Source organism: Pelodiscus sinensis, chromosome 6, assembly GCF_052426305.1.
Source record: "Pelodiscus sinensis isolate ZL-2025 chromosome 6, ASM5242630v1, whole genome shotgun sequence".
NCBI lineage: Eukaryota > Metazoa > Chordata > Testudines > Trionychidae > Pelodiscus > Pelodiscus sinensis.
This window is the reverse complement of record NC_143057.1, coordinates 91,585,493-91,612,584: the sequence shown is the minus strand read 5'-3', so window position 1 is coordinate 91,612,584 and position 27,092 is coordinate 91,585,493. Positions and strand designations below refer to the sequence as shown.

The following is a 27,092-nucleotide window of genomic DNA, read 5'->3' as shown; positions in this document are numbered from 1 at the left end:
CAGGGATTTAATTGGATCACTGAATCAAATTCTCCTTGAACTTTGGGAAAATTTAGATCTACACATGAATTAGAACCACCTTTAGTTTAAATACAATAATTCTGAAGATTATCCATTTCATTTTGGATATAACATATTCTCATGTCATCAATACATTCTGCCATGCAACAAGGAGAGCACAGCTCTTAGTCATGGATAAACATACTGAAAAGCAATACTTATATTTCAGTTTCACTATGGATCTAGTCTAAAAACTCTCCTCCATAACAGCAGTCCTTAGAGTGATTATTCCCATTTATTTTGAATGGGACTATGTATTAACATGAATAAGGACTATTCACAGGAATTAGGGTGTGCAGAACTGGGTCCTAAATGCTTTCTTCCAACTGTGACACACACTTATTTTTTCCATTGAATACCATTGAGCTGATTTATAAACCTGCATTCCAGTTGATCTTTATTGGCTCAGCAGTGCTTACAAGAGAAAATGGGTTGGCAAAAGCTTACTTTGGTCACCAACATATGCAGTTAGGACTCTGAATACACATATGCTGAGTAAGAAGATGCCATTTGTACAGACACTTCATAGAATATGACCATATTTCAAATCTAAGACAAAAAGCAGTTATAGTAATTCTCCCTGTGAATAATCTAGACTTCCTCAAGTTGTTTTGAAAAAAACAAAACAAAACAGAAAGACCCGTTAAGGTTTTTTTTTAGAGGGTGGAAGTAAAATCAGGTTTGTTCCAGTTTCTATTTGTATGCCTTAACCACCTCACCCTCCAACTTCTTTTCTTTTTTTAAGACTTTCCTTGGACTGATGTTATAGTAGATTATCTATCCTACATTTACTCATTTCCAAGTCCTCTGTTTCATTTCCACAGGTTCTGCAACAAAGCTAAATTCTTCTTTCCTTCAATATAATTAATAAATATTTTGGTATATTCCCCAATGTTTTCAGCTACTATGGTGTCTATCAAGGGTGAGGATGCAGGGAACTTTTTTTTTTTTAATGTTTGATTAAAGAGCAATATTAGGAAAAGTTTACTATTCCAAAAGCATTAGTACTGGTCCACCAAAGTATTTCTGGCCCTGAAAGGTTGTGAGATATTAGACAAGAAAGCATGGGCTCAATCTGTTGCTAAGTATTAACTTGATAAAATTTTTCAATAGTTCAAAACATTTAAAATTAGGATTTGGCCCTTTAACTTTTATTTAAATGTTATGGGACTCTTGAGAAGTCTTATAACGTCAATATTCAATAACACAAGACAATGTTAAAAATATTTTAGGTGAGTTGTGCTTTAAAATCATCCTGTTCTATTTATAATCTTGTACTTTTACCTTTGCTTGAGTTCTATAATAATTATAATGGCCTGTCTCTTAAAACTCAATAATGCTGAGAAATTATTGCTACATTCTGTTCAAATGTTGGGATTTGTAGTTGTTCTAAGATGGTATAAAAATGAATGTGTGATCCCAGGGAATTTTAACGTCAACTATAAACAGCTTGGAATTGAAGCACAATGGCTACATCTACACAGCTTCCTTCTTCCGCAAAAGCCTATGCAAATGAAGCGTGCATTAGCATATCGCCATGCTTCATTTGCATAATTAATTAGGAGCCTTTTTGCACAAGTGACGTTCTTCCTGAAAAAAATGAGGAAGAACGGCTCTTGCACAAGAGGGGGCTTTTGTGCAAAAAGGTCTCAAATTAATTAGCAAATGAAGCACAGCAATATGCTAATCATTTGCATAGGCTTTTGCAGAAGAGGGAAGCTGTGTACACATATTCAAAGTGAGTGTAAGACGACAAGATGGTAATTAGAAAGATGTGATTTTAAGATGATACCTTGTATCTCCAAGATTCCCATTTTTTATGAAATACATCTGTTTTTCCAGCCCTTGTAGCTCGTAAGCTATCAGACCTTAAGTCTGTCACTGTTTCCTCTGATAAGAGAACTTTATGGCATGAGTCCAGGATTTTAAATAGCAAACCATGAACCTCAGATGACTGAAATTTCCAGTCCTTTATATGTATTTAATTTGAAGCCGACAGGTATTCTGATATAGATCTCCAGGATCGGAGGCACTACAGTCCTATTCTATTCTATTCTATTCTATTCAGGTTCTTCTACTGTCCTCAACATGAGGGGTTGGTTTATTTATTTGTTTGTTTCCTCTATGCTATGTGTGTGGTAATGAAGACAGGGCTAAAGAAGTGTTCCATACAATTGGACTGGAAGTTAATTGAAAATGGTGCACTGAATGGCTCATGAAGCTTAACGCACTTTCAGCTAACCCTCCAACCCAACATCTTGCAAGTTAACTCAGAGTCATCACAGAGCCATCATACCATATATTTTATTTATTATAATAAGCCAACAGGTTATTATTGGCTGAAATGTCAATGTTAGAAAAGAGATAATAAGTTTATTATTACAGAAATTGGTTCTGTAGAAGTTAAACTGAAATAGCTTCTATGGAAAGCATATACTGAATTACAGTTTAATAAATCTAAAAACCCTGGGATTTGGGGGGAGTTTAACTACTGAGATATATGTTGGATAAAAAATATAGACATATTTGCATCAGAAAGAGGTTTCTGATTTTGAATAAAAGGCCAATTATTATCTGAAATGTATAACAATAAAGTGAATTGGAAACAGCAAAATTGAGCTACTTACGAGAGCAACTGCCTGAAATCATGTATCTACATACTATGGCAAAGTGAGAAATGAAGACTTGAAACCACTAGAGAGCGAGCCTCTTAAGCATATGGGCTTCTAAGATAATTGAGGACAGTTGGCATGGCACAGGAAGCACTTAGCACCTTACAAGCTCAGTCCATAATGAGCAAAAGTCTAACAGAGGCATTACTAAAACCCACTAATGTGCAAGAAGGGGAAATTTTACTTACCTGTTAATTCTTCCTTTGAGATGATCTACAGAGACAGAACACTAAGACTATGATGATGTCATACCCTCCATAATAAGGGTCTAGCCACATCAGCCTTCAGTTGAATATTTCTAAAGTAGTTCCAAAGAAAAAAATTAGACTAACACTATTCAATAACCACTAACAAATAACTTAAACTGTAGCAATCTGAGTATTGGTTTGTGACTCTGCATAACAAATCTTAGCAATGAGATAAAACAAAGAGGAGTCCTGTGACACCTTAAAGATTAACCATTTTATTGAGGCATAAGCTTTTGTGGGCTGGAATCCACTTTGTGAGATGCATTTCCAGCCCATGAATGCTTAAGCCTAAATAAATGTGTCAGTCTTTAAGGTGACTTGCTGTTTTTGCTGAAACAGACTAACAAAACTGCCTCTCTGAAGCAATGAGATAGAAACTCAAATTTTGCAAGATGGGGGCCTGGAATGATGCAGATCTCAAAAAAGAAAATTAGCAGCTTAGAAAATTTTCACCTCCTCTTTTTGATATTCCATACCAGTCCAGATTCTGAAACCTCCCAAAGCAGTTAATTTTTGTGTACATAACATTGTCATTCATTTTTGCCTGGAACACCCTTCTTAAAAGGCCATAATTATAAGCCTTTTCTGTACTATCTGACAAAGATGTGGGCAGAAACCCAGGAGAAAAATTTCTAATTATTTATAAAAAGAAGGTCCCTCTTTCTGACTATGGAGAGCCTAGTAAATAGGTATTGTGACCTTTAAAGATCTTTTGTTCTCTTTCCTGATGTAACATAAGCCTCTGTTATCAGTTCCTTAATCTATCTATACATGGTGGATTTGGAGGCCACTTGACCTTTTAAACCCTGGTATAGGATGAAAGATCTTTGAGACTTTGACCAAAATTGTTCCTTTTTAAGCAAGTCTGTAGGCCCCTATGGACATCCAAACAGTAGTCTTCCCTCTTTATTAATCTTGTGTTTGGGGCTGAAAATAGATAGGATAGATTTCCTGTTCATGTGAAAGGCTAACATGTCTTGAGCATGAATTACAGCAGAGCACACAAACTCTCTTATTCTTGAGAAAAATCATATATTACTGTTTGAAGATAAGGCCTTACTCGCTTATTGGTAAACATATACTGCTACTAAAAATAAGAATAGTATTTAAGAATATTAGTTTTTCCGTGTCAAAAAGGAGGAATTCTGAAAACATTCATCACCAGTTTCAAATCCCTTTCAGAAATCAGGGGATAAACTACCAATCTCACCTTATTTGCTGCTTTCAGGAAACTGGACACAATATTGGGATGGCAGCCTATTGAGACCATGTCCATTAAACCTCTAAACTCCACAATAGTTACTGTAATGAAACTTAAAATCTAATGAAACTGTCATTCATTCCAAAGACTAGACCAGTGGTCCCCAACCTTTTGTGGCTGCCGGGTGCCCAGGTGCGGTGTCGCTCACGTGCCGGGTGTCCGGGAGCGGGGCCGCGGCCACTCATGCGCCGCGCACCCAGGGGTGGGGGCCGTGCACCCGGGGGTGAGGGCCACCCACGTGCCCTGAGCCCAGGGACGGCATCGCGCATGTGCCGTGTGCCTGGGGCAGGGGCCGCCCACGCGCCCTGCGCCTGGGGCCGGCACCGCGCATGTGCCATGCGCCTGGGGTAGGTGCCGCCCACGCGCCCTGAGCCCAGGGCTGGCACCACGCATGTGCTGCATGCCCAGGGCAGAGGCCGCCCATGTGCCACGTGCCCGGCACCACGCATGTGCCGTGCGCCGGGGAGGGGGGCCAGCCCAGATGTTTCGGTGGGCGCACATAAATGTTTCAGCGAGCACCGCATTGGGGACCACTGGACTAGACCATCTTGCAAGAAATTCACTTATGACTGGTAACATGGATTTGAATGGCACTGTCTTCACTTTGCCACAAATATTTCCAAATCCTAAAGCATGGCAACAGATAGCTTCCTGGATTGTAGAAATCACTTTTTTCTGAAGAAACCACAGAATGAGTACGAGCCAGAAAGGATATGAAGAGGGGGATAGGGGAGAACATAGAGATGATCACCGGTCTAGCTATCACAGATTTCTCAGCCAGACTGAGGCTATGAATATAAAGATGCCTCTTAATATACCAACCTTCTATATGACTCTAAGCAGAGTGGGAAGAGAGAAAAGGTGCAGTAGATTGACACTCTAGGGAAATAATATGACATTTGTTTTGCTCCTGCTTTTTTGTACGTGCTGAAATATGTTGGGACTACATTGCTTTTCCTCAGTGCCATAAGAACATTCTGAGACCTGCCCCACATAGACAGGCAAAGACCTGGAGTGGGTATAATTAGCTCATTTTTTTTAATCACCTGCTATTCCTTCATGCAGTGACCTGTACTATTTATTTTTCTCAGTGTGAACTGATAAATGATAGGACTTTTCAGCCAAAATTATGAGTGATAATTTATTTTTAGTAGCAGCTTCCCTGGAAATTAACTGACTTTTTGTGCCTCTTTGGTGTGGGTACATATAATAGTTATGGCATTGTGTAAGTGAATTCTTATTGCTGAATTTTTTTTAGCTTTTCTTGGAAGTGCAACAAAGCAAGCCTCACCACCTTGGCCTGCAGCATGTTAATAGACCCCTTCCTTTTGACCACTGACCATGTGGCATGGATTATTGTCTTTCCAAAATGGAAACCACATGCAACCAAGATCAAAATTTCCTCCTTGATAGCATGTCCAATGGAATATTAAAATGTTTGAGGTAATCTGTCTATTCCACTTCAGTACAAGAGGAAGATGTGATGAGAAGAGTATAGGAAATAGTATACACAGAACAATACTGCCACATCCACTGTCACTAATTCAAGAGCCTCCAAGGAATAACACACTGTGGTCTATGACTTGACTGTACACCTTAATTATTGTTTCCAGCATAAGAAGTATCTATGTAAGATGCTGCTGAATGATGCTTCCAGATGCAATGGCTCTTGTTTGGGGTTGAAGGAACATTTTTTGTTTATTGCTAATCCATTACTTTCCTGTAACCATGAACTCCTCAACCATAACTGAGATGAAGTCTCTGATACACTTTGTCCAGATATGGGATGATACATGTGACCTTTCTTATGAGGGTCACAGGGGAGGACTTGGTACTAAAGATTATGGTCCAGGACAGGAAATTACAGATACATCTTCTAATGAGACTTCAGGAGTAGCTCATAAATTGGGTACATATTCACCTGGGCCTCTCTTTTTGGTTTTTGCTCTGGCTAAGGACTGTTGGCTCTTCTACAATTCTTCCCTGAAAAGAAATCTCCCTGTGAAAGGCAGAACTGCTAATCTGGTTTTGAAGGAGAATTAGCAACAGGGCACTCTTCCCTGGCATTGAAACGATGAGGTAGCCATGATTCCTGAAGTCAGATTGTGTTGCATATCATGCCAGAAGTGCAAGACGGGGTATGTCTACACAGAAGCATTATTTCAGAATAATGTCAGTTATTCCAAAATAATGTATTGTGCGTCTTCACAGAAAGCCCATTATTTCAAAATAAATTCGAAATAATGGACTTCTTACTCTGACTTCTGTAAACTTCATTGTATGAGTATGGGAAGTCAGAGGAAGAGTGTTCTATTTTGAAATAAGTGCTGTGTAGACATGCCCAAATTCAAAATAAGCTATTTTGACTTAAGATACGCAATTAGCTTAGCTCAAGTTGCATAGATTATTTCGAGTTTAACCCTGCTGTGTAGAAGTACCCTAACTGAGCCCTAAACTGGAAGTCTCAGTTCAAACTCCTCATTTTTGGCCTCTGATAACTGTCATGTTGCAGAAGCTACCTCCTGTCATTTTTGAGATATGTGATGCATAATCTGAAATTAATATCAGATCACAAACGATATTGCCAGGTGTGCTTCACTTTTCCAGTAAAATAGATCTTTGAAAGCTGTTCCTCTTTCATACCCTGATATTGCAGCATCTACCTTTAGCTTTTCAGTGACTCTCTCTGCATTTGACTTTTTACACAGGACAGGAAATAAAAGTTACTTATATGTACAGCAGTGTTTCTCAAAGTGAGGTGCTCCGGTTTGTTTATCTAAAGGCACCACAGCCACAGAGCCTCTTGGTGCCCATTGGCTCTGGTTTGCTGTTGCCAACCAAGGCGAGCTGCGGGAAGGAGGGGGTTTAGATAATAGCTAGTGGCATGCTGTTGCTTACTTTGTTTGGTCTCTCCGATAGTAGGTAACTTTTGGGTATGTGCCTTGTTCTGTCAATCTGTTTCTTCACTCTCCTGGTGGTACTGTAGTTTTGAGAATGCTTGATAAAGATTCTGTAGGTTCTGTAGATTCTGAAGGGCTTAGCTGTAGACAGTGTATCGTGTGATATATTCTGGATAAAAACTGGAGGTAAATAAGTAAGTATAGAGGGTTAGTAGTATACAGGCAGTCCCCGGGTTATGTACAAGATAGGGTCTGTAGGTTTGTTCTTAAGTTGAATCTGTATGTAAGTCGGAACTGGTGTCCAGATTCAGCCGCTGCTGAAACTGATCAGTTTCAACAGCGGCTGAATCTGGACGCCAGTTCTGACTTACATACAGATTCAACTTAAGAACCCCAGGCATCCCCAAGTCAGCTGCTGCTGAAACTGATCAGCGACTGATTCCAGGAAGCCCGGGGCAGGGGCTTCCTGTAGTCAGCCACTGGTCAGTTTCAGCAGCGGATGACTTGGGGACGCCTGGGGCAGAGCAGATGGGGTGCTGCTGAATTGGTCCAGTAGTGCCGCCGCTCCTCGGCGCTACTGGACCAACCCAGCAGCACCCAAGCTGCTCTGCCCTTGGCGTCCTGATTCAGCCGCTGCTGAAACTGACCAGCAGTCAGAGCGGCGCTACGGGACCAACCGGCAGCGCCCCAGCTGCTGTACCACAGGCGTCCGGAGCAAAGCCGTGGAGCACGGGGGCAGCGGGACAGCCCAGACGCGCCGTGGCTCTCATGCTGCCCTTGGGCTCCACGGCTTTGCTCTGCTTTGCTCCCTGTCTCCCTGGTCTGCAGACCAGGGGGACGGGGAGCAAAGTGGTGGAACACGTGGGCAGCGGACAGCCGCTTTGCTCCCGCTTTGCTCCCAGGGAGACGGGGAGCAAAGGAGAGCAAAGCCAAGGAGCACACGGGCAACGGACAGCCCAGACGCGTCTGGGCTGTCCGCTGCCCGCGTGCTCCGCCGCTTTGCTTCCTCTCCCTGGTCTGCTGGAGACCAGGGAGACGGGCCCCGTTCGTAACTGCGGATCTGACGTAAGTCGGATCCATGTAACTCGGGGACTGCCTGTAGTTGATTTATGTTATAGAGTTGTATTCATGTGATCATCACTTATTTGTACTGTAGTGTCCAGGAAGTGGATCTCTTATGTGGACTGGTCCAGGCTAAGACTGATGGCGTGGTGGAAATAATCCTGATGGAATTCTTCCAGGGTCTCTTTCTGTGGAGCCAGATGATGAAAATGTCATCAATGTAGCACAAGTAGAGGAGGAGTGTTTAGAATAACACTTCTTCAGCTCCCATACCTAAGTCAGCCATAAAAATATTGGTGTGCTGTGGGGCTATGGGAGTACCCATGGCAGTGTCTCTGACTTGAAGGTATAAATTATCACCTAATCTGAAATGTTTGTGGGTAAGAACAAGTGCCACCAGACTTCCTATTGTTTTTAATGTGAGATATGAATGTCTCGCAAGCTTTGAACACTGGTCTGAAATTCAGCAAGTTTATGTGCTTTTGTGCTTCCCACAGAGTCTAGAGGCCTTGAGACATATGTTCCATATAGGATCCCCTTACCAACAATGGAATGATATTTCTTGATGGAATGATACTTCTTTGCACACAAATGTCAAATTACTGCTGCAATCAGAGCTTTTTAAGATCGGTTTATGTTCCCACCAGTATTAGTTGTATATGACTCTGTGTTTGCTTCCCTGAAATGGTGGATGTAGCCTAGGAATGGTGCCCAATCCTCCCTGACAGGTATGATAAGATAAATTCCAGGTTTCCATAGAGTAAAAAAATATGATGTGTCCAGAATAATGGATTCCATAGGTTCTATCACAGGAAGAGTCTCTAGATTCCATGCATGATCCATAGAAGATAAGTAAAGAAACCCTTTGTGAGTACATATGAGAGTTCCTCAGACGGCCCTCAGATGCTGATGAAAAAGAGCAATCTCTGTCTAATAGGGGAGCAAAGGCAACAAGGGTATAGTGTTGAGCCTAGAGGTACTTGGTACCATAGACAATGATGGATCTGGTGTCAAGTGGTCCTGCAATGGATCAAGAGCATGATTGCCAACCTCAGGAAAAACTGTTAAGAAGAAGTTACTTACCTTGGAGCAGTAATGACGGTTCTTCGAGACATGTCCCCATGGATGCTCCACTGTAGGTGTCGGGCCCCATCCCAGCGCCGCAGTCTGGAGATTTTGAACAGTTGTAGTCAGCCGGATCGTGCATGCGCATTACGATCTCATGGTGTTTGCGCCTTTCGTCTCATGCGTGATCTGGCTCCTGTCAGTTCCTCTCAACTGCTCCATCTGAAAAAGAACTAGAAAGAGCACATTATGGAGTTGGGAGGCGGGCAGGAAGTGGAGCACCCACAGGGACACATCTCAAAGAACCATCATTACTGCACCAATGTGAGTAACTTCTTCTTCTTCCGAGTGGTCCTCGTGAGTGCTCCACTGTAGGTGACTGCAGAGCAGTAGTCATACAGATTCAAGTACGCGCTCCGTAATCAGTGTTGATGTGGAGGTGACAGTACTGTTGCAGCCACCAAGTAGTCCTTTGTTAACTCGTGTAAAATTGCATAGTGTCCCATCCAAGTGGTATTGGAAGTCCACGTGGCCGCTTGATGTATGTCTTGAAGAGGGATTCCCCTAAGAAAAGCCATAGTCATGGCTAGGGCCCTTGTAGAATGAGCTCTAGGATGCATTGGAAGAGGCTTGTTATGGATCGAGTAACACGTGGTAATACAGGTTGTTATGAGCTTGGCCACACGGGAGAACAGCACTTCGCCCTTGATGCAGTTCGCTATAGAAAGCAATAAATGGTTCATTTTCCTCCAGCTCTTTGTTCTAGCTATATAAAAAGCAAGTGCATGCCGAACATCCAATAAGGCTTCCCGCCATGAAGCATGGAGAGCTGGGTAGAATGAAGAGAGTACAATTGGCTCATTAAGGTGGTATGTGGAACATACTTCAGGATAAAGGCAGGATAAAGTCTGAGTATGACTTGATCTTTGGTAAAAAGGGTGAATAGTGGAGTTGACATCATTGCTGCAATCTCCCTCACTCTCCGGGTGGAGGTTATAGCTAAGAGATAAACAACTTTGAGTGTCAGCAATTGAAGGGACATGGTGGCCAGAGGTTCAAATGAAGGATGGATAAGGGTATCCAAGACTAGGTCTAAGTTCCATGTCGGTGGTGGGGTCCTATGTGGTAGGTTCAAGTTAGTAAGGCCCTTAAGGAACCTTCTCGTAGTTGGATGTGAGAACACCGAGTACCATTCACAGAGTGACGAAAAGCGCCAACTGCAGCAAGATGAACTTTGAGGAATGGAATGGAAAGACCCCCATGGCTGAGGGATAAAATATAGTTAAGTATGTGTTGAATAGATGCAGTCTCTGGAGTTAGTCCAGTAGAACACTATGATGTGAACCTCCACCACTTAAACTGTTAGGTCGTGCAGGAGGAAGTTCTTCACTTTGTCTGAACAAGCCTGTTCGGATGGATTGAACCAGTTACGAGCCAAGCAGTCAGATGCAGGGTGTGTGGCTGTGAGTAGATGAGGTGCCCTTGGTCCAGAGTCAATAGGTGTGGCAGATTTGGTAAGGTATACGGGGTCCTGAGAGACATTCTGTGCAGGAACAGGAACCCCGACTTTCTCACTTTCTCACTGTGGATTCGTCCATCCTGATTTTTGTCAATACCCTTGGTATAAGGATGGTGGAAGGAAAAGTGTAAAGAAAGGAGCCTCCTCAATGCTGAAGGAAGGCATCCCCCAGGGATCGCCGACCTACACCCACTGTGGAGCAAAAGTGGATGCATTTCGCATTCTCGCTCGTGGAGAATAGATCTATGCTCAGGAATCCCCAACGGCAGAATATACAGTGCAATACATCTGTACAAATCTCCCACTTGTTATCGGGCGCAAAATGTCTGCTGAGGGAGTCTGCTGTGAGGTTGTTCGTGCCAGGTAAGTATGATGCTATTAAGGTTATGTCATTTTGAGTGCACCAATTCCAGAGATGGACAGCTTCTGTACAGAGAGAGAGAGAGAGCGTGCTCTGCCTTGGCGATTGACATAGTACATGGTGGCAATGTTGTCGGTAAATATGCTCACAATCTTGCTACGGATATGATGGTGGAAATGCTTGCAGGCGTTGAAAACTGCTCTGAGCTCCAGCAAGTTGATGTGGAGAATGCTTCTGCTTGCGTCCACTTGCCCTGCACATACATGTCAAAGATGCGTCTGTAGTGATGTGGCTGGAAGGGGGGAGAGGGGTTGGTGGAAGGGAACTCAGGCCGAAAGGTTGTGCGGATTTGTCCACCAGTGGAGGGAAGCTCACACCCTGGGAGTAGGAAAAACCAAGCTGGTGATCTGATGTTTTGTGGGGCTGTATACTGGTGGCAGCCAATGTTGAAGGCAATGGCAATGCAACCTGGCATGATGTAGGTCGTGGACGCCATGTGTCCTATTAACTGAAGACAGATAAGTACTGCAATGGTAGGGCTGGTATCAAATATAGTTATGAGATCCTGAATCACCTGGAACCTTTGCATTGGTAAATACGAGCGCGCTGATACTGAGTTGATGTGTGCGCCTATGAAATCCAGAGTTTGCGAAGGGGTAGTTGTGGACTTCTGCTCGTTTATCATTAGGTATGGAGTGTGTAAGGTTTGTCTTGCCTTCTGTAACCGGGTTGTCCTTCAGGGGTCACGGGGCACCCCCAGTTTGTGGGCCCTTGCCCCGTATGGTCTCGGGCCGCCCCTGCTCCCAGCCTCTACCTCTCCGTTCCCACGGTCCACTCTCTGCGGTCAACTCCCACTGCAGTCGCCGGCCCCGCTGGCCGCTTCGGTCATAGCCCAGATCCCCAGGCCGCCGATCCCTACTGTCCGTCAGTTGACCGTCGCCGCCACTGGGTCTCTCCACTCCGTCTTCCTCCTCTGTGGGCCTGCCGCCTGCGTTGGTTGCCTCTCCTCAGGCTTTTGGCGCGGCACTGCCTCCGGCGGGGTTCCTCTGGGGTCCTGCGGAGGAGGCTGAGAGCAGAATTGCCCCTGCTCTCCCCTGGCCTCCCCCCTCTCCTGCCCCTCCCTCCGCCCTTTTGAATTGCCCACTCGGCGTCCCACCGGTCCCTGCCCCTCCTTGGGCCATCCCCGGACTCCCGGGTCCTGGCGCCCACTGGCTATCCCCCGGGCCGCCCGGCGCCTCTGCGCTGCCCGTGCCGGTTTCACCCGGCTCTGCAGCCTGTGTCGCCGCGCCGGACTCCCGGCGCCAGCTGATCGTCCGCGCGGGGCGCGGGGCCTCGGCTCCCGAGGCTGGGAGTGCGGGGGTAAGTCCCGCCGTCACACCTTCCCTGTCGTGTTTTGAGCTTCTACAAAGGAACACCCTTTTATTAGGCAGTCGTCTAAGTAAGGAAAAATTACGACTCCCTGCCATCGCAAGTGTGCTGCTACTACTGCCAAAATCTTTGAAAACACTCTGGGTGCTGCCGACAGACTGAAGGGTAGCACCTAATACTGGAAATGCTCCTCCCCTACTATAAATCCAAGAAAACACCTATGAGCCAGGTGGATTGTAATATGAAAATAGGCGTCTTGGAGGTCGAGGACTATGAACCAATCTCCACTGTCCAATGATGGAATTATAGAAGCAAGGGTCACCATCCTGAAACGTTGCTTCCTTAAGTATCGATTTAACTTCCGAAGGTCAAGTATGGGTCTCCATCCTCCCGTCTTTTTCTGGATGAGGAAATTCACTTGGTACTCTCTCTACTGCTCCAATAGACAGAAGCCAACTGAGCTCTTGTTGGAGGAGAGCCTTGTGGGAGAGGTCCCTGAAGAGGAACGGGGTAGGTGGAGTTGTGGGAGGTATGGACATGAAGGGGATGGTGAGTCCAGAAGAGACGATCTCTAAAACCCAACGGTCAGAAGTAATCACGGCCCACTGATGATAGAATGGCCTGGGACGATAATGGAAGAGTAGTTGACCATGACATTTCTCTGTGGAGAGTGGTTTGGAGCCCTTGACAATGAAGTTAAACTTGCTGCTTGTTTGTAGACGCAGCAGGTGCTTGATTGGTTTGGGTTCTCCTTCTCCGAGGGCGCTATCTGGCCTGGGGTTGGTCAAGCCCCCACTGTTGCTGCTGCCTATAATGGTAGGTGTCATACCATCTTTAGAACGGTTGATACTGCCTTGTGCGATATGGAGGGGAGGAATGTAAATAACAAAATCTTTTGTCCTCTTTAATATTTTATTATAGTTCACCTAGCGGGGTAGGTAAATGGACCTTTCTTCTTAGACAAGACAGAAAACATTCTGTAGCAGATCAGCAGTTTAAATGAGCTAATGTGTCTCTGGTGATTTACAGAGGCTTACAAGACGATTATTCAAATACCTTATAATATGAGCTACAGATGTTATAAGAGAAATTAATGCATGCAACAATTTGCAAGCATTCCATAAAGTCTAAAATACTAAACATCTTTGTATAATTCTAATACTTATTTCAACAATACTAACAAGCCAGACTTATTTCAGCTATATATTTGTCAGTATTCAACTGAGACTTAGGGATGCTAGCAAGATACATGGTAATGCAGGTGCTAGACCTGAAGAAAGTCCTGTAATATCATGGTATGGTACTCAGCATGATTTAGTAACGTGTGATGTGATTGTGGTTAATTTGAAAATTATGTTGGAATTGAAGGCTGCAGATTTGGTTTGTAAGTGGTTTCCTGATCCTGCTTGTGATCAGTCTGTCAGGGCATAGCCAGTCTAGAGCTGGGCAAGCTGAGTTGTGCCTTTCTGTTTTAGAGAGCAGCCTTCTTGTATGTCTCCTGGGCTTGGGTGTTATCATTTTGGATTCTAAGAGATAAAGTGATATTACATTGCAACTTTCCAGCAAGAGTTTTTTTATCTAATTTCTCTGTGGTGAGAAGGAACTGAGGTGTAATTAACCAGCTCCACCCTTTCTGCTCTTGGCCTCTGGCACAAAGACACTGAGCATGCATGCACACACACAACTGACAAAGTGGGCCAAAAGACTGTCCTCTTGGGCATATGGACACATGCATACTGTAAGTGGAATATGTATAGGGACAATCACTCAGAAGACAAGCTTTAAAAGCCATGCTAAGGGATGTTTTCCTGTCTGGGTGTCCTATTCATTGTCAATCTGTTCTCTGACACAGGGTTGACAGAGAACTCCTATTGCACCCTAAAAGAGTCAAGAGTCTTATATTTCAAGGTCTGATGAGACCACCAGATCATCCAGTCTGGTCTCCTAAATAGCATAGACCACCAACATTACCCAACACCCACACACTAACCCCAACAACCAAAATCAAATGAAAGCAGTACAGCCCACAGGCAGAGAATAGGAAAAACTGAGGTGCACCAATTCTAAAGGGCCCATTTAATATAGAGAAAAGACTAAGTGATCTATACCAGGTAACCCTGGGAGTGACTTGCATTAACATGTTGCAGAAGAAGGGAAAAATAAGAAAACGAACCAAAAAAATACAAGGTCAGTTACTAGTTACAAAATTCCTTCCTGAACTGACATTTGGTACTTATCACTTACCCAGAGCATGTGAGCTAGAGCCAGGTAGCCAAGCAGGGCTATTTCAGAACACTGGCCCAATACATCCAGTGTCCACTCTCCAGCCATGGCCATCCCTGATGCTTCAGAGGAAAGAGACCAAAAACAAACACCCCAGAATACATTGCAGGTAGAAGCAAGGGAAGAATCTCTTCCTAACCCTTGCAGGTGGCTGAGTAAAGGCTGAAACAAGAGTATTTAGGAACTCAATATATAAACCAGGAAGTGAGCCCTGGGGCTGCTAAGCCTACTCCAACCATCACAAACAACCCTATCATATAATCACACTCCTAAATTTGTCCAGCTCTCTCAAAATTAATTATGTTATTTGCCACCAGGACACCTATGAGAGGCTATTCCAGAATTTGATTCCTCTGGTAATTAGCAGGGCTGGTGACAGACTTTGCTGGGCCCTGGGACATACAGGGGTAGGAGGCCTCAGCTCTGCTTCCAGAAGGGCTGGGGCATCAGGTGGAAGAGGTGGGGCTAGGAGTAGCCCACCCTCAGTGCCACCCAGACAGTACCACGCAGGGCTCCGGTGGCAATTTTTAAAGGGCCTGGGGCTACGGGTGCTGCTGCTGCGATGGTAGCAGTGATGGCAGCCCAGAGCATTGGGCCCTGGGACTACAACTGCCCTCATTTGTGCCTCCTCTCTCCCATCTCTCCTCCTCACCTCCCCTTCCCCATTAGCAGGGCTGATGGTTAGAAGCCTTCCGCCAAATTTCAGCCTGAATTTGCTCATGGCCAGTTTATACCCATGTGTTCTTGTACCAATATTTTCCTTTGATTTAATCATCCTGATGCATTTATAGAGAGCACCCTTCTTTTTGCTAGCTAACCAAGCTACCTTCTAACAATTTGCTCCCATAAAATAGGCCATTCGTTCCCCAGTCATCCTATTAGTTCTTCTCTATACCTGTTCCAGTTTGAATTAATCTTTCTTGAAAATGAATGACCAGAATTGTACATAGTATTCCAAATGAGGTTGTATCAGTTTACTTGTACAGTAGCATTAATACATGTCTTTCTCTAGTGGAAATGCCTCACTTGATACATAACATAACTGAAATATCCTTTTTCACAAGCACATCACATTGTTGGCTCAGAGTCATCCTATGATCAATCTATACAACCGGGTCTCCCTCCTCTTATGTTACTTCCAACTGATAAGCCACCAACTAGTAAAAGAATTTCCTATTATTAGATCTTAAGTGCACAACTTTGAACTTTGTACTATTGAATTTCATCCCTTTTCTGTTATCCCTTCAAGGTGATGCAGTTCTTTCTGTATAATATTCTAATTATCCTCTGTATTGGTGATTACTCCCAACTTTCTATCACTAGTAAGTTTCATTAGCACATTCCTACTTCTTGTGCCAAACCCATTAATAAAAATGTTAGATTGATCCCGACTGACCCTTGACCAACTCCACTAGCCACCTTCCTTCAGTCTGATAGTTCACTTTTCAGCATAAACTGTTCTCTCTCTCTTTTAGCCAGTTCTTTATTTATTTTACAGTACTTGGATTCTGTGCTCTGCGCATGCGCAGATCGCTCTGCGCCGGCTTTTCCGGGTGTAATCTACTCACCACGGGCGAGTAGATTACACTGTTTGTTGAGCCATGTCTATACTGATACAATGATCAATACCCCCCACCACACTTTCCAAGAACTATGAGTCCTAGACATGTTGTGACAGGGTCAGACCAGACGGGTACAGGACAATGACAGACGGGAAATACATAAGGCCTAGATCAGTGATTTCCAACCTTTTAAAACACAAGATCACTTTTTGAATTTAAGTCAGTCCAGGATCTACCTCATACCCAAATACCACTTCCCTGCCCCTTTGCTGAGGCCCCATCCTCCTCACTCTGGCTATGTCTACACTTGCGGCTTCTTGCGCAAGTAATATGCAAATGAGGCTAAGCATGGAATATCGCCGAGCCTCATTTGCATACCTAATGAGCCACCATTTTTTTCAGAAGAGGCTCTTGTGCAAGAAGGAGTTGTCTACACTGCCCCTTCTTGAGCAAGAAAAACACCTATTACTTTTCAGGAAGAACGGCATTGCGCAAGGGGTTTTTCTTGTGCAAGAAGGGACAGTGTAGATGCTCCTTCTTGCGCAAGATCCTCTTCTGAAAAAAATGGTGGCTCATTAGGTATGCAAATGAGGCTCGGTGATATTCCACGCTTAGCCTGATTTGCATATTACTCGCTCAAGAAGCCACGAGTGTAGACATAGCTGGTGTGAAGATTAGGTACAGGGGAGGGGGACAAGTGACATGAATGCCCCCTGCCTCTGTCTCCCCGCACTCTGCACAACAAGCAGGAGGCTCCCAGGGGCAGCTCTGAGGCTCTGGGCAGTGGGAGAGCAGCTGAAGTGCCGGCACTTGAAGCCTCCCAGCCAAACCAGTCAGGATCACTTGCCAGAGGCTCCAAGATCTATTGGTAGATCCCATTCTACTGGTTGGGGACCACTGCCCTAGATTATATAGGTCCCTGTTCCCAGGGTAAACTAGCAAGGGCTAATCCCAAAACAGCAGGAACCTGCTAGAATCAATCAGGGCAACCAGGCCAATTGAACTACCTGGAGCCAATTAAGTGGTTTCTGGAGACAAGTGAATCAGATTAATCAGAACACCTGGGGCCAATCAAGAACTAGTTGAGACGGATTAAAAAAAAGCTTCTCAACAGCTCACTGTGTGAGGAAGGAGCTGATGAGAGAAAGCGTGGTGGAAAGTCTGGGAGAAGAAAGAATAAGCAGATACCAGGAGGAAGAACTTCCAGTAAAAAAAGGAACAAGGAAGGCTGTGGGGAAATGGTCCACAGATTTGTAGCTGTCATACAGCTGTTACCAAAAACATTATAGGCGGCTGCTATTACAGAGTCTCTGGAATGGAAGCCAGAATAGAGGGAGGGCCCAGGTTTCTCCTCCTACCCCAGCTCATTGCAGTACTAGGAAGAAACTGGTTTTGGCACAAGAGTTTATCCTGACCTAGACCACTGGGAGGGGCCACAATGACTATGAAATCTGGTTTCCCTTCCTTTCCCCATGCTAGCTAATGATGAGAGTAGCTCAACAAAGCAAGTTGGTGTCTAAACTGAGGGCTGCTATAAGCCTCTGAGGCAAGTAATCGGCATGAAAGCACAGGACGCACAAGGTTAAGCTTTGTCACAAAGGACAGATCCTCAACCCCCTCTTCAGGATGTTTTTTCGGTGCTTAGGTCGGTCCCAAGATCAGTGGAGCAGAAAGGTAATTAAGAGCCACTCTTCTGCCCCCACTCTTGTTTCCTACAAGAGGAATCTCCAGTTCTTGAAGAATCGGTGTATATGTAACTTTACACTTCCTGCTCCTGGCTCCCCATACACAGAATGTCTGAGCGGGTTTGGCCTGATTATCTTGTGCTCTAGGATCACAAGGCTCTGGAATGTTTCATTGGTGGCCACTTCCATTACCAACAGCCTTGGGGCTATTGTAAATTGCATCACGAACCTTAAAAAAGCCCTCTCATCTCTATTCCCCAGCCATAATTTTAATGAAATATTTAAATATGACCTGCAGACTATAACCAGAACAGTTTAAAAAAAAGGAACGTGAAGAGAAAACACTTTTCATAACACAAAGAAATTACCTTTGACATAAAAGTTGGAAGTAATTCACCTTATATTTATTCATCCTATAGATATAAATTAGTGTAAATAACTATGTCTCATCATTTATTTATCCCAATAAGCATAAAATTTTGGAGCAATTCACTATTCTCTCCAGAGATTACTTACTCTAAAAAGCTGGTAATGTAGTCCCGACTACAGGCTGACCAGGAGAAGGGGTTGGTGTTTGCTGTAATATGAGCTGCCATAAGTTTTGCTGCTTCATGACCTTTGGTCCCACAAGAATTTCCAATTCCATCATGGTTCATACCAAAACTGTCCAAAACAGAAGAAAACAAATGTTCCATTACTTTCCTAAGGTACTAGACAACTGTCATAGCACTTTTTGACTTCCACAAAAATAGTTTGGAACTGGAAGGCCACATTCCATTCATGTAGGAGGACTGAAACAAGATATGCATGATTAAATAACACTAAACTCTATAACCTCAGAATACTATGCAATTTTGTTGTTTTACACAAAGATAACATAATATAGCACAATGATTTGATAAGTCTCACAATAGGCCTGTGAGATTAAACAAAAGGGACTCCTACAGTTCAATCTTTATTTGGGAGTTTAGTCCAAGAAAGAACTGCTGGTCAGTACCTGGTCTTGCACTCTGATCAGTAAACAGAAATACAGAGAGAGGCTGGTTAATATTGTCAAGAACACACAGTGAGTCAATGACAACCCAGAATAGAACTTAGGCAGCCTAACTACTACTACTATGCTCCATTTATACAGTGGCCTTGATCCTCTGTTCTAAGTCTGCTATGAGGTGGGCTCTACCATCCTTGGATGCTGAAACAGACTGTTGGTGCTGTAGGTAGCCAGCATGATGCAGATCAGCCAAATCATCACCAAATTAAAAGATTTTACAAACTAAATCTAGAAGAACTCTGCTTTAACAGACTACTTAAGAACAAATGTTTAACTTTATACATAATTAACCTTTAAAATGAAATAAATATGGCATTTAATATATAATATTAGTGAAATATTCAGTTATGACAAATTAATCATAATAATAAAATAAAACATACACACTGACACTTTTAAAATTAACTGTACAATTTTTGAAAAAGCATCCCCCCATCTGTCTTTGGAGTATGCCAAATTTTCTTAAATATTCACATCATAAAGGAATTTCTTCTATGCAAATGTTCTTCAAGATCATTTGTTTGTTATATTCAGTTCTGGATCAAGCGACAAAAGATCCTGATATTTCATGAATCACTAGAAATAGCAAATTTCATGACTCATAGAAAGAGACAGAAAGATGACTAGCAAAAATGAAATATTCATAACTCTGAAATATAACTTTCTTACTCCGACTGTTAGAAAATAATCAAAGCAAAATCAAAACATGTTAAACAAGTTATCCTTCAGGCATGGTGCATTTATTCTTGCTTAGTTCTTAGTGGTAGCACTTTTTTTTACATTTTTAAGAAAAAAAATATGAAAGAGGAAAATACACTTATTTTCACTGTTTTATTGTAATGCTAATCCTAATCACTTCTCTCTTGTCTGCTCCATTTAAATATTGTAAAAATGCTGTAAATGAATTCATCATAGTAAATAATTTGTGCATGCAGTCTGAAGCTTTTTGTAATACCTGTAAATTAAGGTTACTCACCCATAATTGGAGTTCTTTGAGATGTATTCTATATAGTCACACCCATGGGATACACCAACTGGGCAGCTCTGATGGTGGGAACTTTTGATAATATTGCCTGTTGGCGCACTCTTGCACGCCCTCTTGCTTCTTCCCTTAAGTGTTCCTGCACGTTCTGAGGATAAGGCTACAAAAGGGGTATAGCACTCTGACCACCTTAGTTTCTTCTACTGCTTCCCAAAAGTCTGATACTGTAATTAGGACTTAGAAAAAGGTCAAGATACATGGGGAGCATGACTATGCACCACATTGCATATTTGTTCTGCTAAGTGGAATGCATCTGAGCTATACCATGGATGTAGCCTTGGCCTTCATGGAATAGGACCTAATCACATCGGCTACGTCTACACTGGCCCCTTCTCCGGGGAAATAGGGATTTAAATATCCCCTGCGGGATTTAAATAAACATGGCCGCCTCTTATTTTCCGGCTTGGGGAAAAGCTGGAAAAAAGCGTCTAGACTGGCGCGATCCTCCGGAATAAAGCCCTTTTCTGGAGGATCTCTTATTCCTACTTGCATTCCCCCGTGGATTTCCCTATTCCAAAGTTCTAAATTAGCATGCCTCTTCCGGAGAAGGGGCCAGTGTAGACGTAGCCATCAGGAATAGGAACAGTCTAGATGCCAGTAAGGAACCATCCTCAATGCACAGTCTAATGCTTTAGAAGCAATTGCCTGGCTTCTTTGGTTATTACCAGAAGATATGAGTAAATCTGGAGATTCTTCTGAACTGTTTAGCCCAGGGGTGGGCAATAACTTTTGGTGGGGGGCCATGCCAAGATTTTGGAAAGTGGTCAGGGGCTGTACTTTTCTGTGGAGGAAGTGTGGGGTCTAGGAAGGCAGTTGGGTGCAGAAGGGCGCACAGGGTAAGAGATGGTGTAAAGTCTGAGAGGGAGTTTGGGTGAAGGAGGGGGTTGTGACGTGGGTCAGATGATTGGGGTGTAGAGTCAGGGAGGGAGTATGGGTGCAGGAGAGGATTCTGTCCTGGGGGAGGAACTCTTGGAGGGGGTGCAAAGTCTGGAAGGGAATTGTGACCTGGGAGAAGGGGATGCAGAGGGCTTGGGTGGTGACCTGGGTCAGGAGATTGGAGTGCAAGGTCAGGGAGAGAATATGAGTACAGGAGAGGATTCTGGCCTGGAGGAAGGGTGTAGAAGGGAGTACAGGGTCGGGAAGGGAGTTGTGACCTGGGGGAGGGACAAAGGGTTTGGATGGTGACCGGGGGGAGGGACAGGGGTGTCAGAGGCAGGCTGTGGCTGGGAGATGCTTATCTAAGCATCTTCCAGCCAGCAGCCCTGCAGCACCCCAAAGGCAGACTAGGCTCCCTGACTGCTGCAGCACCAGACTGCTTGAAAATGCAGGCTGCTCGTTCCCCGTGGCTTTCAGCTCGGGGACCAGGGAGAGGCTTGCGCTGCTCCCTTCCCCATGGCCAATCTCTCAGTTCCTATTGGCTGGTTGTTTCCAGCCAACAGAAACTGAGAGATTGGTTGGAGTCAGTTTCTGTTGGCTGGTTATTTCCAGCCAATAGAACTGAGGATTGGCCTGGGAGTGGGAAGATCACACAAAGTCTCCCCTTCTCTCCAGAGCAGAGAGTGGCAGCCCATGCTTAAAATAGCAGCTGTTGTGTGCCTGAAGGTCCTGGCAGGGTGGTCCGTGAGCCAGATCCAATCAATGTGTTGGTGGGCTGGATCTGGCCCATGAGAGGCATCTTGTCCATCCCTGGGTTAGCCCTATATAGAGCTAAAGCAGGGATGGCCAATCTGTGGCTCCAGAGCCAGATGTGGATCTTCAGAAGTTAATATGCAACTCCTTGCATAGGTACCAAATCCAGGGCTGGAGTTACAGGTGCCAACTTTCCACTGAGCTGGAGGGTGCTCACTGTTCAACCGCCAGCTCTGCCCTAGGCCCTTTTCCCCTAGGATCCTGCCACTTCTGACCCTCTCCACTGAGCCTGTCATACCCATGCTTCCACCCTCCAGTGTCTCCCACAGAGAGAGCTGATCACAGTGGGGAGGAGGAAAAGGAGAAGGAGGTACCGACTGGTGGGGCTGCCATTGGGCAGGATGTGCTGAGAATGGTGGTTGGAGATGAGCAGGGCTGGTGACATAGAACTGTTGCTCTTTGGCAATGTGCATTGGTAAATTCTGGCTCCTTCTCAGGTTTAGGTTGGTGACCCAAGCTAAAGCATCTAAACTTTGCAACCTATTTTCATCTGCATGCACATGGGATCTTACAAACTCTGGCAGGTTAACTGACTGATTAGAGAGAAATTCAGTCACTACTTTAGATAGGAACTCAGGATAGTGATATAGCACAACTTTCATCTTTACGGAATATAGTATAGCAGGTCAGCCACAATGGCCCATAGAGCACTGACTCTCTTGCTGATGTTGTGGCTATGATGCAAGCTTATTCTGCCCAGATAGAAATCCTGCAGATACTTCAGCCTTGAAAAGGCCAATGATTATGCTCTGCAAGTCATCAGGCCATAAAAGGACATAATTGCACAGGAGGAAGTTCACAGTAACATGAGCGTATCATAACTTTCCACAAACTGGACTCTGAGTTTTGTTTGAAACAGAAAATTTACCAGCCAATGGCTCAGGTTATAAAATACCCATGGGACAATTCCATTTTGAATCTTCACAGTCCATAGAATCAGAGCAGTAGATGTACAACTAAATGGAATATACTAAACTCTGGAATAATGATCTCCCAATCTTTTAGAAGTTGCCAGAGAAGTCTTACAATACAGCAGTCTATAACATCACTGCTATGAAACCGGATATATGAACATTGCTGCTATTATAAATAATCTATTAGCCATTTTAACACTCTTCTTTTATTAATCTTAAAATGTTTAGTTACTAAAGGATTAGCAGCAACATGATCATTAGGCAAAATTTGAATTTTATATTGATTTAGCTATGTGGCTAATATCTTGAGATTAGAAAATTTTCCATAAGTATTCATCAGAGTCTAGTGTCTAGGAGCTGAGATAAGGGCTGGAAAGCCTAAGGACACTACATTTTTTTACTTCTTGTTAACAAGTGTGGTGAGGCAGAAGTTTTGGGGCGGGACCTTCCTATTTTTAAGCAATTTGTCCTGCATTAGGAATTCTCAGCAATGACTCACTGAAGCATAGAGACAGGCCATTTGTGGAGTTCTGCTGTGTCCCTGCTCAGTTGGTCTGAAGGTTTTTTCTTTCCTGCAAGATGTAGAACTATGAGTAGATCTTGTATTGAATTCACCACTCCCACAATGCCACTGCTTCTTTACACAGCTATAGGCAATGAACTCTTCCTTCCTGTTTAGACAATACATAGACATTGTATAATCCATAAAGACCTACATTATCTTATAGATGATAGGCAGAAATTATTTTGTATTGCTTTTATCTGTAGCACCGTGATGTGCAATTTCTTTTTTCCTAGAAAATCCATTGGCCACAAACTGTCAATTTGTCAAAATATCCTTCCTAACAGGTTGGAAACACATCAGATATGTGATTGCTGCTGATAAAGCTGGAGCATTGAAAGCCATTCCCTTCATATAATTGAAATTCTGAGTCTCCCGTGATAAAGACTGGATCATGTACCTTGGTATGGTGAGTGTGTCAGATGTACAATCTAAATTTTATTTGTAATACTTTGCCAGTCAGTGCTGGAGAGATTTCATTTAGAGTCAGGCGTAAGGTGTTACATATAGTTGAGATTATGAAGCCCATTAGTCTCAGACTATTATACATTGACATAGAAACTATGTAATAAGGCTATGACTAGCTGAATGGATCCTTATAAACCTTTAGTCTCTCAGAATGTGGGCTCAGTAAATTTGTTTTACAGCACTCGGACCTTGTGTCAAACCTGAGGATGACGATCCAGCACAGATATTGACACTGAGATCTGTTTGCCCTTCACAAGAGGCTTAAACAGTTACCCCCTTTGCTGCCAGTTTTATTCAGAGGAATGCTATTGATGCTAGAAACATCTCCGAGAAAAATAAATGCTAGAAAAATGAGGATAGATACTGTTGTCATGGATACCTGAACACAGCTACCTACATCTTCTCCTAAATTACTGATACATTCACAGATATCTGGGTGCAGACCTAGTGACTATCACTTCTTCAAGAGTCTCATTTTACTGCTTAACACACCATTTCCTTAAAGGGAAGTACCTCCATTTTATTGTTTCTCTCTGAAGGTAGGCCAGATGATCTAATCTGTGAACAATTTCAGAAAGATGGCTTTGAGGAGAAGCATCAGAAGAATCAAATGTTACTTTAAGATTGTGTTTTGTAATAATCTGTCCTTTAGACATGAGGGAATTAGCTAATTTCTTGGAAACTCTGAGATGAATTTTACAAATACCATCATCTTTTCCCAAAGACAGTATTAGTTGTGTGCAATTATAGTCTGTTAATCTGATATTCTTACACCCACTATTTCAGATTAAAATACTTTTTTTGCCTAAAACATCCACTTTTTCATTTCCTTTATTAGAATATATATAGACTACATTAGGCCACCCTTAAATATGTGGGCTGCAACTTCACCCACATGCAAGTTCAGAATCTGGATGGTTATGAAGAAAAAATGAAAAACACAGTAATTGGCAACTACCTTTTTCAACACTGCCTGAACAGAAGTGGAAATGAACCATCTTGCTTTTGCTAGCTGCCAGAGCCCATCTAAAACTAGCAGTGTATTTCTTCCTTGGAAAGGACAGTCAAGAATGTTGAAGGTGATAAAAGTCTCCTCTACTATAACAGTAGCTGCCATTTGGTCAGCTACTTCATGAAATAATACTGCATCTTCTCATGGCAAACACACAGTTGTAATCCCTGCAATCTCACCCAGAGAGGTTTACTCCTCTAGTTGAGGTTTCATTTGTTAGTATTCATCAAGTATCACAGGCTCTGTTTCTTCCAAAAGAGTGTATTTTGTCAAAGGAAGCCAAGGTTTGCAGGATGAGGAGAACTGGAAACTGCCAGGGTCTCCACAGGACTGATGCGAGGCTACTAGGAAGCTTAAATATATGTTAAGACCTATATTGTTTCCTGCATTTTCCCTATATTGTTTTATTTGTAAAATAAATGTTATCTCATTTGAAAGAACTGTTAGTTTCTTATAACCACTGGCATACATTGCTCATAGTCCTTGGAGAATAAGCAAATCACAGGTGCTGGACTTGAATCACAGTACAGAACAAGTAGTCAGAAGGAATGGAGGAAGGAAGGAAGAGGTACCTGGATTCTGGCCCACAGAGAGTAGTGATGTCTATAGGCTTAGACCTAAGGGTTCATTCCTTAAGCAGACCAGGAGTGGAGGGTGAAAGGTGCAGTTGCCCCCAAAACTGTTGACAGATTTCAGAGGTAGCCATGTTAGTCTGTTTCAGCAAAAAACAACAAAGGTGCTAACGGACTCCTTGTTGTTTTCCCCCAAAACTGTGACAGTCCCTTCTGCAGAAGTGTCTGCTGCTGCTTCTTTCTGGAAGTATCAAGGGCTAAAGCTTGTCCACACATAGATTAAGATATGTACCCATTCTGGAGAGCAGCAGTAGAGCTTGAAGTCTATTTTGTCCCTCTTTCTAGGAGTGCTCTTAAGTGAAAATATTGCAGATTGAGCATCCAGAGAGAATGTCCCTTCCGCCATCAGACTAGGCATCTTGTGTGAGCAGCTAATACTGGAAAGACTTCCAGGAAAGAATCACACTACTAAAATACTCAGCTTCTTCCAATCCATCATCAGATCCTAATAGCAGAACTAAAGTCTTAACTTCAAATAACTACTTAGAAAAAGCTATCTTACAAAAGTAATAGATACTATTTAAGCTAAGAATCTGGGCTAAAGGCCCAGATACAATATCTAATCCAGCATTTATGGAAGTTCAAAAAAACTGTTGTGGTCAAGGCACCATGCTCTCTTTTATAGCCTCATCTTCAAAACCTTCAGGAGCAGTGAGGCAAAGGCATGGGAGCACAAAAACGCTCCAACTGGTACTGCTATCAAAAAGCTCCAATGTAGGAACAGCACCACTGGTGCATTTTATGGGGAGAGCATGAAGAAGACAGTAAAAGAACAGATATTTTCAAATTAGATACAGATTCAACACAACTAAAGTGAATCTTTAATCTAATTTAGTCTTTGCTCTTAAGCAATCTGGATGTAAAAACTGTTGACTCTTTATTATCATAGTTTGTATTTCACTTTATTTTTCATAAACTTCGTGTAGTCTTCATTCTTCACTGTAAACTTGTAAAATACATTGAGCATGTTCCAGTACAATATAATCAGAATTCTTCAAAAATATAACATACTTTATATAACAGAGAAATGTCATATTAATATTATTTAGGATACCTGAATTCTACTTAAGGACTAAGTGGAAAAAAATCATGGTATTACCAAAACCCAATAATATTATAAAATGTAAACAGGATTCTAATTATGTCTTTTCATAGAACGAATAAAAAATTTGCAAAGAGCAAGATAAAAAGGGGAGTGCTTCATCAATCTGTTCCAATTAGAAAAAAAGAACGTGAACTTGAACAAAAAAACAGCAATACAGAATACTAGGATTTCTTCTACTGTGTTAGAGCTTTTGAATTAAAGTGGTATGCTCAACAAGACCCTTTGACCATATCTGACATGGTTGTTTATATCAGTGGTTGTAAGTGTTTCCAGGCTACTGAACCCCTTTCAGAAGTATGATTTATATCATGTACCCCAAGTTTCACCTCATGTAAAAATTACTTGCTTTCAAAATATGATATAAAAATAAGAGTCACAGCACACTATTACTGAAAAATGTTTACTTTCTAATTTTATCATATAATTATAAAATAAATTGATTGGAATATAAATATACCTACATTTCAGTGTATAGTATGCAGAGCAGTACAAACAGAATGAAATGTTAGTTTGTACTGACATAGTGCTTTTTATACAGCCCACTGTAAAACTAGGCAAATATCTAGATGAG

At 42.9% G+C, this 27,092-nt stretch overlaps 1 protein-coding gene across 5 annotated transcripts in view; it reads right to left on the bottom strand.

The window, feature by feature from the left end:
• The window catches only part of ADAMTS6 (ADAM metallopeptidase with thrombospondin type 1 motif 6), a 368,722-nt gene that overhangs the window by 163,338 nt on the left and 178,292 nt on the right, over positions 1-27,092 (bottom strand). For all 5 annotated transcript variants that reach the window (XM_075932396.2, XM_006117000.5, XM_075932394.2 and 2 more), the window contains one exon: positions 18,563-18,709. In XM_075932396.2, the coding sequence (XP_075788511.1) occupies positions 18,563-18,709 (147 nt within the window). The remainder of the gene's footprint in view (positions 1-18,562; positions 18,710-27,092) is intronic.